General features: G+C 39.8%; 2 protein-coding genes across 8 annotated transcripts in view; one reads left to right on the forward strand and one right to left on the reverse strand.

Moving 5' to 3' along the window:
* Positions 1 to 1,957: 1,957 nt before the first annotated feature.
* LOC122670837 (protein NOI4-like) lies at positions 1,958 to 10,165 on the forward strand. Its single transcript, XM_043867846.1, has 3 exons — positions 1,958 to 2,089; positions 9,472 to 9,663; positions 9,756 to 10,165. Exons 1-3 carry the CDS (start codon positions 2,081 to 2,083, stop codon positions 9,777 to 9,779), a joined length of 225 nt encoding a protein of 74 aa, XP_043723781.1. The 5' UTR covers positions 1,958 to 2,080; the 3' UTR covers positions 9,780 to 10,165.
* The window catches only part of LOC122670836, a 114,303-nt gene continuing 99,992 nt past the window's right edge, over positions 3,348 to 17,658 (reverse strand). For all 7 annotated transcript variants that reach the window (XR_006334260.1, XR_006334259.1, XR_006334263.1 and 4 more), the window contains 4 exons: positions 16,930 to 17,196; positions 13,728 to 13,898; positions 13,333 to 13,336; positions 3,348 to 3,359 (listed from right to left, as the gene is read on the reverse strand). The gene's annotated coding sequence lies outside the window, so the exon portion shown is untranslated. The remainder of the gene's footprint in view (positions 3,360 to 13,332; positions 13,337 to 13,727; positions 13,899 to 16,929; positions 17,197 to 17,658) is intronic.

Raw genomic sequence — 17,658 nt, forward strand, 5'->3', positions numbered from 1 at the left:
TTCGAGTGAAACTAATGTGCTATTCTACCTGATCATGTTGTACTCCCCATTGTGCGAAACTGTTCCCAGCATCCCTATTGGTGTGGCGAGGGAAATGCTCTCCACACTGGTTACATGGGGAACTCTCTCCCTTTATGCATTATATAACTCATAAAAATGAAAGATTACAATTAAAAGGATTTTCTTATTGACATCGCTTCGAATGATTTGTAGCCTTATTTTATTGGCCCTCTTAGTATAACAAGTTTTCTTTCAATGAGTAAAATCTTGTCATTTTACCTATGTATTTGGAAAATGCGGACGACAATGATCGTTCATGGAAATGATAACGTTAAGTCATTTTCAAAAAAATTGGTCTTTTAATTCTGATTTAAATAATTTTTACAAATAAGATGAAGGGCAAAAAAAAATTCACATGCTGTAAGTTTCCCTCTCTCTCTCTTACCCAACACATTAAATTGATTTTTTAATAATGGACTGTTACCTGAAGACTCCGGAACAATTTGGATCCTCTACTGGGGGTAGTGGCCTTGGTGCTGCCCACACCCAGACAGGGATGAAATGACCACTGCCCGAGCAATCTGCCTGGGTGGGGTCCATGCGGCTGGTCATTTCACTCGTCTGGGTGTGAGCAGCACCAAGGCTGCTACCACTGCCCGAGCAATCTGCCTGGGTGGGGTCCATGCGGCTGGTCATTTCACTCGTCTGGGTGTGAGCAGCACCAAGGCTGCTACCTGCCCGGCCGTAGAGGATCCAAATCCTATTGGAAACTTTTTTTAAATGTCTTGGTCTGGGCATTGTTTCAAAAACCAGAATTTGGATTTGTGGAATCGGTCATTTCGGATTAAAATCAGCCATGATCAGTCCTAATTCCTAATGTTCAGAAGCGATTGATTCTCGGGACTGAATTGTTTTGTTTTTGGATCTTGTGTCGATTCTAGGGTTTCGAAGATCAATTTTGTTTGATTTCGATCATGACACAGACCGATTCGATCCCTGATTCCAGGGCTTTTCTTCAACATCATCGTAGTGAGGCATTGAACTTGAAAGAGGATATAAAAAATAAAAATTAAATTTAAAAAAAAAAAAAAAAAAAACAGAGTTTTTGGTTGACCCAATCAATAGAGAGAGTCTCTCGTTGACCAGTTTTATTTCTGTCACGTGACAAATTGCATATAACGTAAAAATCTAAGATTCGATACATGATTAAGCCAAATTATTCTCTATACATAAAATTGTGTATCATCCTTTCACGGACATAAATAAACAAGCCAATCGCTGTCCCAATTAGGAATCTTTGCGACAAGAAAAGGATTATAATGGTTCAATGTATCGGTATCACTGATACTTGATAACTGATTGATCGATATCGGTGTAAAAAAAAACCTGTTTGAGTGTGGACTGTCACGGAGAAATCAATATGATAATTTTGCCCTTCAATTCGATATTTGTACAATAAAAGGTTATGTATACTTGGTCATGTGGACCTTACATCAACGGGGTCAATGAAGTGCAAGCATCACAAAGGGTCACGTGATTAGGTAACGTTTTTTTTTTCTTTGAATTAAGAGAACGTCTGAGATTTTAATCATCTTTAATTTCTAAAAATGTGCATTGGGACAATGCTAGTAGAGATGTCAACACTTGACAGCTCGGACATCTAACGATGGATGTCAATTGGCTTATTGAATGTTCAAGCTTCTATGTGTCGATATCTCCACCCAGCTTGGATCGTGGTTTTCAGTGCTGGATTTATATCAATTTCATGTCAGCGTCATTATATCAAAGTTACGTCAATGTCATATCTACGTCATAATATGGTTAGGACACCATATGGCATGGGTGACGTGAATAGACAAATGTCACAAAACCCCAAGGACAGGTCCGCTTTGGAGGGCAGTCCTCTGCCTAAAGACTCGCTCTCTCTGTCTCTCTCTCTATACCCCCAACATTTTCTGCTACTTTTTCTGTAATTTTTCCTTTTTGGCATTCTCTTTCTCTTCTCTTCCTCTCTCTTTCTTCGCGGTCGTCTTCGATACTCCCCTTCTCTGGAACTCGAAGCCCCTGCGATCTTAAGCTCATGTCGTCGGTAAGTATTTTCTTCCCTTCTCTCTCCCCCTCCCTCCCTCCCTCCCCTTGTCTCTTCTCCGTTTCTCACTTGATTGTACCTCCGTTTAATGTTTTCTTTTTAAAATTCCTTTTTGTATGGGGCGACAGAATGAATTTCCACAATGAGATTTAGAATTTTTTTCTCAACTTAGGGCTGAATTATGAGAATTATGGTATGGACATTGGTCTCTAAAGTTGGACTTTATGGGTCGGAGTCAGATTTAAAAATAATAATTATAATGATAGAGGAAGAAAAGAAGAGCTCTTTTTCTGATTTGTTTGCTATAAATAAGAAAATTTTCTTTGTGGTGAAAATAATGGAACTTGGAATTTGGACATGGTCGAGGTTTGCATTGCAGCTATACTTTGAATTCCTGTGTCAGGACTCTGGAAAAATGAAAGGAGGTGGACTAGTCCCCTTTCCCTGTTCTCCTTAATTAAATTGGTTGTTTTCTAATGATGATAAGCGATCGAATCAATTTTTTATATATGTATGTAAGTGATTTTAGTTCATTCTTTTGAGTTTTTCTTGTTCTTCTTCTTTTTTTCCCTGGGGTTATTTAATGATTGATCACCCCCCCCCCCCCACCCCCCAATCAATAAAAAAAAACAAAATTTAAAAAAAATATATATTCATTTTCTTTGTTTCCTAGGAGAATCTCTTTTAAACCACTTGTGTTTGTACCTATTATGCAATTGCATTGGGTTTTCTTGTTCCTAGTTGAGAGGAACAGCAATAGAATGTCCCATTAGAATATAGCATAGATTGGTGGAGAGAGTAGAGTTTAATCAAGCACATTGTTGGAGAGAATAAATTTGTTGGCCTTTGACCACCCTGGAATTCAAGGCTTTGGAACACTTCATTACCCCAGACATTAGATCTTGATTAAGAGAAAAGAACCAGTTTTATTTTCCATCATTTATGCTCAAGTGGCAGACGATTGTAACATATTAACGCTGTCCCTGTCCCTGGGTACCATATCATTTTTTCACAAGATACATTTTCCAGATCAACTTCAAACATGAATGGTGCCCTTTGGCTTTTATGTTGCTCCTTGATCACGAATTGTTTTTTGTGTATCATTAACAGGGAAGCATGCACTAAACACTGATTTGGCTCAATTGTTAGAACTTTCTTGACAGCATATTGCTGCATCCTTGTGGTTCTTTTATTTATTTGGTTGTTTTATATGATAATTGAATTTTTATTTTATTTTGGAAGGGATAACTATTGTGTTGAATTTCCACATCTAGGATGGCCTAAATAAAACAGTAATATATTGATGATCATTTTTGTTATCTTGGTTCAGTCACCTATAAGCAGAAGGAGAGATTGAATTGGGTGTTGCCAATTAGATCAGAGTGGAAGATGTAGAGAATTGTTTTTTCGATGTGTAAGAGTGACATGCTCCTAAAACTGAAGCTAGAATTTTATAAAACAGCTATAAGACAACCATGTTTGCGACGCTGAATGTTACACAACCAAGGAATACAGAAATAGAAGTGATGTGCTTCTGATAGGAATGTTAAGATGGATGAGTAGCACAACTTGACGGAACAAAATAGGGAGATAATTGCAGTCATAGGAACCTAGTGTACAGTTCAGAATCAGAGTTGGGAGAACAATATGACTAGTCATGAATGATAGAGGTCCACTTTATTTATAAGGAGAATTACAACCCAAGGGCAAAATAGTAAAGAAGGAAAAATAATAAAACCCTAAAAGCAACCAAGGTAAAGAGACAATATTCCAATCCCACGGTTCTCAACACACTCCCCCTCAAGTTGGTGTAAATATATCAAACCTGCCCAACTTGGAGACCAGTGGGTGGAATATCTTACAATTCAAGTCCTTGGTGAAAACATCAGCCAATTGATTAGCAGAATTAACAAATGGATTGCTTATGATTCCATGTTCACGCTTCTCTTTGATGAAGTGTCTGTCAATCTCAGCATGTTTTGTTCTATCATGCTGACCAAGATTATGAGCGATACTGATGGCATCCTTGTTGTCATAGTAGAGGTGCATAGGACCTTGACAACAATTCCCAAATCACTCATTAATCCCTTGAGCCACATGAGTTCACAAATCCCTTGTGCCATGGCATGGAATTCAGCTTCTGCATTGGAGTAAGAAACAATTGACTGTTTCTTGTTGCGCCATGTGACAAGATTCCCTCCAAGGAATAGTAACCAAAAGTGGATCGCCTATCATCAATGGATCCAGCCCAATCGGCATCTGTGAATATTTCTAGTCGTAGGTTCCCATTGTTGGAGAAGAGAATTCCCTTCCCAAGGGTAGATTTTAAATACCTCAGTATACGATGTAGCCTCAAGATGAAATGTCCTAGGATCATGGAGAAATCTACTAACGATGTCTACTGCATAGGCAATATCGGATTTAGTATGAGACATATAAATCAGTTGCCCAACAAGTCTTTGGTATTGTTCTCTATCAGCCGGGTCATCCATGTCACTACACAACTAATGATTGACCTCAATAGGAGAATCTATAGGTTTGCAACCAAACATACCGGTTTCCTGGAGAAGGTCTAGGACACACTTCCGTTAGGAGATGAAGATCCCCTTGTCTGACCTTGCAACTTCTATCCCAAGAAAATACCGAAGAAATCCCAGATCCTTAGTTTCAAATTCCTTTGCAAGTAGTGTTTTTAGATGGGAAATTTCATCATCATTGTTCCCAGTGATCACTATATCATGAACATACACGATGAGAGTTATGATCTGGGTTCCTTCTCTTTTAACAAACAAGGTATGGTCAGTCTGACTCAGTTGATATCCAAACTTCTACATGGCTTTCAGAAAGCAACCAAACCAGGCTCTAGGAGATTGCTTGAGACCATTTAGAGACTTCTTCAACTTGTAAACATGGCCAGCAGCAGATTGGAATGAAAAATCAGGTGGCGGGTCCATATAGACTTCTTCTTTAAGATCCCCATTTAGGAGGGGTTTTTGACATTCAATTGTTGGAGATTCCAATCCAAATTGGCAGCATAAGACAATAATGCTCTCACCGAATTCATCTTTGCTACAAGGGTAAAGGTTTCTTGGTAGTCAATCCTATAGGTTGGGTAAAGTCCTTTACAACCAGACTTTCCTTGTACCTCTCAACAGTGCCATCTGCCCTTTGCTTGTCTGTGAACACCCATTTGCATCCAACCAATTTCTTTCCCTCAGGACTAGGGACAAGTTTCTAGGTAGCATTTTGTCCAAGGCCTGCATTTCTTTTATCATAGCAGCCTTCCACATTGGATCTTTAATGGCTTTTTTCCAATCCTGTGGAATAGACACAGAAGACAAAGACAATACAAAGGCCCGATAGGAAGGTGATAAAGATACATAAGAAACAAAGTGGGAAATGGGATGTTGAGTACAGGAACGAACACCTTTCCTAATATCAATGGGGTGATCATCATGCAGAGGGTTAGCAAGATCAGGCAAATTATCAGAAGTAGTAGAAATATTACCCAAGTATCTGGGCGAATCTGGTGGAAGCACCTCAATAGGCAATGGTTGGTCGTGCGTGGTTCCCTTTTTCTTGAATCTACTCCGAGTGTAGGTTCTCACTTCTGAATCATCAAGAACAGAGGTGACCAATGTCTCCCTCTCACCAATGGCAATATTATTAATCTAAGGCTCCTCTTGAACTGGAAGATTATCTATAGGAAAAACTGGTACTAACAACTCTTCCTCAAGACTCTCCCTCTGAAGAGGTGTCGTAAAATATGGTTTTGACTCATGAAAGGGGACATCCATGGTAACATTGAGGCGGCGAGAAGGGTGGTGATAACACTTGTAACCCTTTTGAGAGGCTGAATAACCAAGGAAAATGCACCGAAGAGCATAGGGATCCAGTTTGGAATGGGTAGGAGATGAGTTATGAGTAAAATAGACACACCCAAATATTTTGGGAGGAAGGGAGGAGGCAATAGTAGGGTCCAGGAGAAATGAAAGAGGTGTCTTCAAATTGAGGACACTAAAGGGAACCCTATTAATAAGGTAGGCAGCAGTAAGAACAGCATCTCCCCAATAAGTTTTAGGGACACTAGTAGTAAACCTCAAGGCACAGGTCACGTCCAAGAGATGATGGTTTTTCCATTCTGGGATGCCATTTTGCTCTGGTGTCCGAACACACGAAGTTTGGGAGAGGATTCCATGGGAGGAAAGATACTGCTAAAAATTATGATCAATATACTCCGTGCCATTATCATTTCTAAGGACTCGGTAAAAAAAAAAGTTAGTACCTAGTGCACAAGGCTCCCGCGTTTAGCAGGGTCTGGGGAAGGTCAAATGTACGCAGCCTTACCCCTATTTCCAGAGATGTTGTTTCCAGTTCTAAGGACTCGGTTAGTAGCATTAAATTGATTCTTAAGCATGGTATGGAAAGACTGAAAGCAAAAAAAAGCATCAAATTTATTGTGTAGGAGGTACACCCATGTGAGACGTGTGCAATTATCAATAAACGTAATGAACCAACGAAAACCATTACAATCAACAGTCCTAGAGGCAGCCCATATATCAGAATGGATAATAGAAAAGGGAACATCCCTTTTATCATCACTAACAAGATAAGAATTTCTAGTATGTTTTGCAAATTCGCACACATCACAATGTAGCTGTTCAAACCACAAATTTTAACTAAATCTAGAAACATCAAACATAAAATATGAAAAGAAGGGTGTCCCAAACGTTGGTGCCTGTGGTGGAGCTTTGTTAAAGCGCTATCAGAGCGGAGGGTGTGAGCAAAAGATGGGAGAGGGGACGGTTGGTGTAGCTTCCAAGTAATAGAGACCATCACTGACCCGACCATACCCAATCGTTGTGCCCGTCACCAGATCCTGAAGCACGCAATGAGTAAAGAAAAAATGAACAAAACAATTCAACTTACTGGTAAGGCGGTAAATGGATAATAAATTTGCATATAACTTAGAACCATGTAAACAGCAAAAAGAGAAAGTTGGGAAGAATAGGAGACTGAACGTTTACCAGAAATGGAGGACATAGACCCATCGGTAACACATACCTTATCCCGGACAGAGCAAGGAGAACAGGTACGGAAGACCTCTGAGTTACTAGTCATGTGGTCAGTAGCACCAAAGTCAATTAACCGTAAAGGACTAGTGGAAGAGACATGAAAGTTACCTAATTGGGCAAGATTGGAAACAGGAGAAGAGGTAGAACTAGTGGTCAGTTGTGTCTCCAAGTTTTTGAATAGCAGCCATCTGATCCTGAGAGCAAGGTGCCATAGTAGAATTGGTAGGGCCAGTGTCGAATGCTTTAGAGAGATGGGCCTAGGAATGAGTGTTGCCTTGTTTAGAATTACACCCACCCTTAGGGCACCTATGGAGCTTCCAACAAGTTTCCAGTGTGTGACAAGGGCGAGCACAATAATCACACTTCATGGATTCTCATGCAGAGATAGGAGCCTTGGAGAGATCTCCAGGAACTAATGTTGCTGATGTAGGTGATATAGTGAGTAGGGGTAGATCGAACAAGAATAGTAAGATGCATCATAACAGTCTGTTGGTGTTCTTCAGACTGAACCAAATTATACGTCTGAAGGAGTGTAGGGAATTTATCTCGCCCTAATATTTGCACCCTAACTTGGTCATACTTAGGATTCAGACTTGTCAGAAAATCATACACACGTTCCATCTCCCTCTCCTTTTGGAAGGTACCAGCATCATCAAGGTGAACCATAGGAACGGGATGGTAGAAGTCTAATTGCTGCCAGAGATTGGTCAGGGTAGAGTAGTAGGAAGTGAGAGATAGATCCTTCTGAGTAGTATTACGAACCTAACATCATATCTCATAATTTTGGGCATAATTCCCTGCCTGTAAGTAGGTCTGACGAACTATATCCCATAGTTCCTTGGCAGAATTAAAGAAAAAAAAGTTGGGACTAATAAAGGGCTCCATCGAATTAAGCAGGAAGGACATAACCAGCACATCATTAGACAACTATGTAGAAGCGGCTATAGGATCGGCTGGCTTGGGAGTGCCTTCTGTAATGAGGCCAGAGTAGTTATGTCCCCGAAGTGTACGTGAGAAGGCATGCCCTGGACCAGGTAAGCTAGTTATGACCATTTAGTGTTGGAGAGTGTGATTCCCAGTGCTACTTGATCGACCAAGTGGATGCCCCTTAGTTGTGCCAGAGGAGGGTGCACTAATAGAGGTAGTAGTGTAGTACTCGTATTGTCATCACCCATGATAACCAAAGAGAAGGAGGATCAAGGGCAGCAACCAGTACTTGTATTGCCATCAACATCGGTTGTAGAGAGGTCAGCGGAGAAGGCGCAGCACCTAGATGGGTCGCGGCGAAGAAGCTCCACCGGCGGTATGAGAGGCCGGCGAGAGATGGCGCGGCAACCTAGCAGGTCACGGTGGTGATGAAGGACGATGCGAAAACCAAGAAAGATTTCCTAAGGTTTTGGGCTTTGATACCAAGTTCAGAATCAGAGTTGGGAGAACAATATGACTTGTCATGAATGATAGAGGTCCACTTTATTTATAAGGAGAATTACAACCCAAGGTAAAAATAATAAAGCCCTAAAAGTAACCAAGGTAGAGAGACAATATTGCGATCCCATGGTTCTCAACATGTACCATTAGGAGGCTGCAAGAGAGTTCTAACTAATATTGGTTCAGTCATTTGAGAGGAAGCCAATGACAACCAGTTAGGAGTTCATTGGTGCAATTTGAAGGTGTCAAAAGAGTAAAGCAAGCTACTGATGAATTGGGTTGAAGTACTTAGAAAAGAGACAATTTGTTATGAATTAACTAAGATATGGTCCTACGAAGAGAGGAATGGGTGAAGGAGATTTGTGTAGCCAACCTGGAGTTGTTGGGACTTTGGAGGGATGCTTTGTAAATGTCACTGTCAAACAAAATCATGTCTACAGGTTCTGACAGAACTTTACTGAGAGGGTGTGCTTGTAATTGAACAAATCATCCCTCTCTCAAAATATAATGAAAAAGGTGATGAGAAAAGAAGGGGGGGTGAAGAAGAAGAAGAGAAGATTTGTAATTACAGTAGAAACCTGATTCTACTGAACCTCTCACATTTTTTCCTTCCTAGATTCCTGCTTTTTGATAAAGCTGGCTGGTAACTGGAAAAACAGAACTGGATCCTTTTCATGTTAATATGCTGCTTAGGTCGTCGAACCATGAACAAGCTTATGACAAGAAGTATCAAAACTTAGTTGAGCTCATCTCACTTGCCTATTAGCAATAGAAAGAAGTAACGCAAAACTTTTAATGTGTTGTTTCATATGAGAATTAATTTGTACCAACTCTAAGACGAGGGGTACTTCAGCCTATAGCTGACTTTTCTATTTGCAGCAGGATAAGGGTCGGCCGTTACCCAAATTCGGCGAGTGGGATGTGAACAATCCTGCATCAGCCGAAGGGTTTACAGTCATATTTAATAAGGCTAGAGATGAGAAGAAGACCAGCGGTGCTGCGGGTGGACTGTCACCTGGAAGAAATGATGATGCATACAAACACAATGAGGATTATCAGTTTCCCACGAAGGTATGATTATGGCATGTGTGTACATAAGGTAACATTTCATGGCTTTATTCCTACGCAATGACTCTCCCCTATTCCTTCATTGTATTTGGCAGAGAAAATGGTTATGCTGTGGTTGAACCTCCACTGCTTTTTGGAGCACTGAGACCCGTGAACATGGGCGTTGTGATGGTATAGTACTTGTGAGTTTCCAGATCCCCCTGGCAGACTGATGAACTGGGGGAATGTAATGTATGGTGGTTATTTACTCTTCTTACCTGCAGTGTTTCTTTTCTTTTTTTTCTGATTTCTTGTTCATCTGCTTTTATGTTCCCCAAAGCTTTTTATATTTCTGTACCCTAGGAGGAAAGGAAGAAAAGTAGTGGGTATAAAAACATAAAATTTTCTTGCCCTTTGTCCTTGTTTTGAATGTGTCAAATGATTTTGAGTTGTTTGTTCATATGTTCTGAACAGTAATATTATGTACTAAAGTAAATAAATGTATACTATGATTTATGGCTAAAAATGTGATAATAGAAAGTACATGGCATGGCATGGCCAGGGATCCTGTCCAATCTTTGGCCATATCCAAATGCTCTGGTTGTTCTCCTATCTTGAGAGTGAAATGGTTTTCCAATTGTTTCTCTAACAATTTTTTCAACTTTGTTTTGGGCACTTATATGAGGTTTAACTTCTCTAGGATCAAAGCAGTTACCAAGAGTTATTAGCTATTGATTTGCTTTGTTCAGTGTTAATATCCAAGTAATGCAACCTAACCCCTTCTCCAAACTCTAGTACTCCAACATGCCCCCTGTCAAGCGTCACAAAATCAGGGGATGGTTCAAGCAATGAAACAGAGTTCTTCTGACGGTAACCATGGCCTTAAATCGTTTGATCGGACTTTCACAATAAGTAGAGGGTTCTCTGAGCAAGACATAGGGGGGACTGCATTACTGAGATGCAATAAAACAGTATCATACATAGGAGGGCCAAACAAGATCATTCCATGTGAGGAGAGAGAGAGAGAGGCACGCTAACATTCCCTGCCTCAGATGGCTCAGAGAACCTTTTCCCTTCATAATATTACAGATACAACTTATGTGATTCTGGAACTGTGCCGGTGCAGTAAATGCAAGCTTGGGTGGTGCTGGTACACGCTTTGCATTTGCAGGGTCCTTGTGAATTGTTGGTCCCCAAAGGTCACCTGGGTTTTGGGAGCAACCCATGGGTCACCTTTGTTTTGGGACTAATCCAATGCAAGAGGTTTTTTTTTTATATCCTATTTGAGAGAGAAGAGTAGCGAAGGAAGGTTACCCATATTGAATCTTTAAATAGGGAGAGAATTTTGGGGAGAGAGTGGATGGACCCCTTTTTGTGTCTTAGTGTGTGAATTCCTTTTTACACGGGCATCGTTGAATTGAAACACTATACCAGTGTCTGTTTGACAGGAAGGATAGATTTTTTGTCCTCCCGTGGATCTTGTTGGAGTTGTGGCCACGTCGGCCTCTTCACGTCTTTATCCTTTTAGTGCTCCCGTATATCACGGTAGGTGGAGAGAATAAAGTGAGGGCGATTCCATGTTAAGGAAAGAACCGTTGGACTCTCCACAACGGTTCTATAGACTCCTATAAACCTTGGGTTTGGTAGTAGGAATAATAATCATTAGATAATATTAACGCAAGTGGAGCCCAAAATTTTCCGATCACTCTGTTATCTTCTTCTCTAAATAGGTATTGCATCTCACCGGCGAACTCGACTCTCATCTCTCCGGTGAAGTCGATCTTCTATAGGTCTTGCTAAAACAGCTCCATAAATACGATTGAATATTGAAAAAAAGCACCTAATCATTGGAATCTTTGTTGTGGAGTCTATAAATTATACGTCCTCTAGTTGAATCATACCGACTTACTTCGAGAGGATCGGGCGATTCGGGCCATGTAGCTGAAGTTGGCAAATGATAATGTTCTCACAAAATTGTCAAGAAAAAATTTTCTATCTCCTATGCTTAATTTTATGCGAAAAGATTCTATATAACCTTTGTTAGGAGAATAAAACGTGGAGCGTGGCTCCAGGCCTCCAGCCTCTTCTCTAGTCACTTGACTGGTGAAACAAATCTTGGGCCGCGAGAGGTGCAAGCGTCCAGTGGATCCCCCCGATTGAGCTCTTCTCCAGGGAGCCTAGCACGCTCAGGGGGCATCCAACCGTTGGGCTGTGCTGCACACATCCCTATGTGCACCGAGATGTGTGTGGCACAGCCCAACTGGATGCCCCCTGGACGCTGAGTTCCCTGGAGACGAGCCAGATCCATGGATCCCACACCCTTGCTTTGTTTCACAGAATACATTCTAGTGACTGGAGATTATCTTTAACCCAGATGGTGATCTACATACTTTATCTTTTGTGAGGTTACCAAAAGGCAAAGCTTCTAGGAAAATCAAATTCACGAGCAGAAAAGAATCTTAAAGTTCTACATGGTTTCAAGTTGCGGGGTTACTCAATTTTGAAAAGAAAAGAACTGTTTTGTAAAGGGCAAAAATGTTATATGACCATACAGGTTGACGAACCAGCCACTAGGAAAAACTAGAGATGGTTCACCAATATAGAGAAAAGAAAGTGTCAAAAGGGCAGAGAGAGCGTGTTTTTTTTTTTTTTTTTTTTTTTGACTTGAAATGTTTTAAAATTAATTACACAATCATGGACACACAAAAATTCCACTTTAACATTTTTTTGATGTATCCTCTCATTTCTCTTATATGGCAATTTTTAGTTTCCCACCAAAACCTGCAAATGTACTTTCTTTCCCCGACCCGGATCCTCTCCAGCGCACATTCTTCGTCTGGAGCCACCAGGGCACGCATATGCCATTGGACGCGCACAGGAAAGGCTAGTGCGATGAAGAGGATTTCTTTTCTTTTCCCCACCAGACTCACCTGATGAACTTGATATAGATCACGTGTCTAAGCCTATGTTTGGAACAAAAGAAGTTGATGGAAAAGAAAAGAAAAGTAATGATGAATTTATGTGCACATAAACACCAACCCAACCCCCACCCCACCCTCCCCCCAAAAAAAATAGCTTGCTGCCTGCACACTACAACCAATGAAAGGTAAGAAAATGGTATCAATACAGGGCACATAGGAGAGAGAAATGTCAATCAGAACACTCCTCCCTGAAGATGTCCGTGATTCAAAGGAAGAGGGAGAGATTCTTTGGGGTTTTTTATTATAACAGAAAATGTATAGATTGTAGCTCTTTTCCACTTCTTTGAGCCGAGTCGCAGTGTGGTGTCCTTTTGAAATAGCGCCCCCCCCCCCCCCCCTTGCGTCGTCACTCTTGTGAGCCATATCATAGACATACTTTAGGTTACGATTCCATATTCACGATTTTTGGTTTTTTTTTGGGGTGGGGTTCCCTTTATGGAAAACCTTCTCACCCTGTAGCAGATTAGGTTCTCACTGCCAGGGTTTTAAAATCAGGAATCGGTGACGGAATCAAAATGATTCAGCCTGCAGATTTCCGAACCAGAATCCGCTGAAATCAGTCTGATCAAACATATAATCGGTCTGGAAGGAAAGAAAGTGAGGGAATCTCCGGAAGAATATTCCAATCTAGAACTGCATAAATCAGAATCTGTCCTGGCCGGTTTCGATACGAAATGGCTGATTCCCAATCCAATTCACCAATTTTTGAAACCCTGCTCACTGCAGACAAATTTCTCCCATCCATGGCAGATTAGCTAAAACAAAATTTAGGAACAGAGCAGTGTCGAACAGTACATGTAAACTCAAATACTGTTAAGAATGTTGTTGGAGAGTCTCCGAATTCGAGGGGAGGGGGCGGGAAGATGTATATAATCCATCCTAACAGCATTCAGGAGACTGGGATTTCCAAAATTTAAAAGAAAAAGTTGGACGTCCAGCAAAATTAAACAAAAATAAATTAAAGTACAGACAATACAACTCTCAAATCCTTCTGTCCTTTTTAGTTTCTTACCGGTCACATGACATAGATTTATTACCTTTCATTGAAAACAAAAACAAAAAAAGACAATTAAATTTATTACCGGATTGCTGGATCAGAGCCTCTACCATTTCTAATCCCTTCCAGGGTAGCAGGGTTGCTAAAGTACAGGGTACGAGACTTGGCGCAGAAGCACCTGAAGTAGCTTAAAAAGCATAATTTACTGGATGGTCAAATTTACAGGCAGCCCCAAACTTGCAAATGCCATATCGATGATAGTGTGTACATATGCTCTGATCCTGGAAGACACAAGCAAAGATTAAAGAAAGTAAACATAACACCAAATAAGAGAGAGAGGAAGAAGATGAATAGGAAGAAAAGTTCAATAGCAAAAATTTCAGAAGTCCAGGAAAAGATTTAATAGCAAAAACATACACATGGAGGGAAGCCTAAGTATCACGGGACACAGGATTCAACCTATTAGACCCCGTGCTAAAAATTGCCAAATGCCCAAACAGAAAGTCTACATAGTTCTTGGAAGACTTCACAAATTCATTAAAAGCCAAATAGTAAAGTGGTGACGGAAAAAGGAGAACCAGTTTGAAAACTTATCTATTTATGCTAATTTTCACATCTTAATGTAAAAAAAAATAAAAAAATAAAAATTCTGAATGCCTCATTGAAAAATACTAGACAAAAATCTGAATCTGTCAAAATTATATGTAACATGTGGATAATAAAAATGGAGGGCAAAATTTCTGCCACAATCCCCCACTTCTCAACCACGAGGACTGATGGATTTGTCAGCCAGATTGATCATTGCATGGATGGGGAACTCCCCTGATGGGGACACCTATCAAATTTGGTGGTGCATCTCAAACATATTATTAACCTTAACCTCTCTTTTTTATTAAATTTTTTTTTTTGGGGGGGAGGGGGCACTCTCTTTGTTTTTTCACTAGTTTGTATTGAACATTTGCTTCGTTTTTCAAATAACAATTTCCAGAATACTATATAGACACATCAATCAGGCTAGTCAGAATTTACCCATGCCTAGGCATTGATGTGGAACATATCCCAAATTTGGGAGCCCCCAAATTGTCTTGTGGCAGTTAAAAAGGCATGATAAAGGGGTTTATGCCATTCTGCATATAAGCATGGCAGAACTCTGTTCTTCAAAAGCAATTAAAAAAGGCAAATTAAAAAACATTCAATATATCCACTATATCACAAATATAATCTATAGTTGAGTACATATCAACAGTGGTAGTGGCACCAAAGCAATGGCCAGTCACCATGATGCCTTGGCAAGGCAAAAACACCATAGGAGAATGCCATATTCCAGATCCTTTTCCATATTACAAGTAATATATCCTATTATCCTGACAAATCTTTCATAATCACAAAATCAAATTTTGAAACCAATTGATGCAGATTCATCACCAAAATAAGCTAGTTTTATTAAGAACAAGTCAAGGGTTGGGTTATATACTTGTTGGGCCTTTGATCCCATGGGTTTTCTATGTAATAGGCCACTTTTATGGGCCTAAAATATGGGTAATTAGATTGAATACGGGATTCCTTAGTTTTATTTTTATGTAATTAGTGGTCATGTGATCACTTAAGTGATCATGTCACAACTTAATGGTCATGTGACTATTTAAGTTAGGCTGGATTAAGACTCTATAAGTCCAGCCATGTCTTGAGTCTATTTCCTTTGTTTTTTCGCTTTCCTAGTCAGTTTAGGTTACTTAATAGATTAAGGATTAGGTTAGGCCTTAACTTTTTAGTGTAGGGAGTCCATTTTTGAGTCTTCTGTTTAAAGTTGTAAAAGGGGCAAGTATTGAACACTAATTCTGATATTAATGAAAAGCTCTTGTTGCTCTTCTTCTCCATTGAAGATTTTTGTCCTGTGTTTGATTAAAGGCTGGTGGGATCGGTGTTTGATCCGATTGACACATTGCGGTGTGAAGCCCAGATGGTTCTTTTGAAGCTCTACATTCAAGTTCTAGTTCAAAATTGGATTTTTATTCAAGATCTACAATCAAACAAGCCGCTGCCAAAGAAATTCTGCAACAACATTGAGTTTGAATCATCCCCAACCCTAACCTTTGTTCTTCTAATCCTCTAAACCACCCAAATCCTAGCATCCCCTCCATGTATAAACCTTTTCCCAATACCTAACTTCTGCCCAGACCAAACCAGCCAACAAATCCCTCCTCTTTTTGGATCGAACTCTCCCCTCACCATAAGGGAAACTCGATCCAGGTATCAGCCCTAGGTGACCATCCTAAACCCTAGATTCCCCTATTTTACTCTTTTCAAAAACCAGAAACCCTAACCCTATATTGCTATTAATTCAAATCAGCACACTTCCCTCCATTAAAACATCTCAGGACCTTCACTGTTAGACTCCCCTACATCAACTTGACATAACCCACACATCAAACCCTAACCCTAATTTAATCGATTTAGTGTTCACAGCAGATCCTGGTTTACTGGCGTCTAGTTGGTCTCCTATCAATCTAGGACTACATTACCAATCTTAGTAATCCTAATTGAATTATATCCAATTCATACTATACTAATCTATCAAAAGAAAAGAGGGGGGAATCTGTGTTACAAAGCTTTGTGACATGCTTCATGTTATAAGGTTACATTCCCTCGCCATGTGGCAGATTTTTAATGTTTGCAATTGGTTCCATGCGATTGATGACTCCATGCCCATCTTATTCGTCAAATTTCAGCCAACAGCAAGCATGGGAAAGGGTTATAACGTTTCATATATGACAAGAATGTTGTATCACTATGAAGGAATCTAGTGGCATTTCTGTAATTTTGCTATTACTTTGAACTCAATTTTAACACACTTCCCCTACTTGTTTTGAGCCGCAATTTGACCAGTGAGATGGGTGTGAGGTCCTCTATAACATGGACCCACCCATGTTTGCGAATGTTATAGTTTTGTGACCTAAATAGTGGTCCAAATTTAAAATAAAAAAAAAAAGGTTCAGTCCATACTGTACAATTGCCATTTGTTTTATTGCTAATAATTAGTCAGGACAAATGGAATAGTATTTCCTGGTTTCCCAACACCCGCACCACATCCATATGCAGGACTATTCTCCCCTTCCCATCTCAAGGAATTTTACTTGTTAATTTGAAGCACTCCGTGCAAGGAAAAAAAAAAAAAAAAGGATGCAACAATGTAAAGGTTTTAAGAGGATATAATTTTAGAATACATATAAATTTGATGTTTCAACTCTTGACAATAATCTAACATTCAGGAGAAGTGATCAAACCAAAAAGAAAAATAAAAAATCAACTTACAGGTCTTAAAGGCAGGCCCATGGGACTGAGAACGCACGCTGACGATTTTGGGATCCGGTTCTTTGGATGGTTATACTTACATGCCGATCTATATTTACAGTCCCCAGTTTTCATGAAGTAACTACATTCAGGTTGGCCAGGTCTCTCCGGGAATTCATCCAACATGTGTTGTTGATTATGCCTAGAGACGTCTGGTCTGTTTATTGGAGTGTTCAGAACTAAAGCCGGAGGTGGGTGTACACTTCTTTCTGGAGGGTATGCTGGAGCCTAAACAAGCGGGAAACGGATTTATATGGCAAGACAAGAAACTAGAACAGTAGCTAAACATATTGAAGGAACTTAATTAAGCAATTTTAGGCAAAATAGTATTTTAAAAATAAAAACAAAGATTAGATACCCAACTTGTCATATTCAATGATCAATGCATACAAAATATAATCAATAAACACCAGCAAACAGAAAATTAAAGGATTAAAACTACAAATCCCACAGGACTGCTTTAAATTAGCAGAAAGGTTTGCTAATAAATATGATTAACCGGAGAGATTCTTAGTTTTAAATCGACGGTGCTAATAATGTTTCCATGAGAGCTGGCATAGATAATAATAACCCATCCAATACAAAAGCATCCATAACATCTCGAAAAAAATATTGATTTTTTGAGCATACAAACAAACTGAGGAGCTTAAATGATATTTTTTAAATTAATGGTGCTATAAGACTAGCAAA

The sequence above is a fragment of the Telopea speciosissima genome, chromosome 8 (assembly GCF_018873765.1).
Source record: "Telopea speciosissima isolate NSW1024214 ecotype Mountain lineage chromosome 8, Tspe_v1, whole genome shotgun sequence".
NCBI lineage: Eukaryota > Viridiplantae > Streptophyta > Magnoliopsida > Proteales > Proteaceae > Telopea > Telopea speciosissima.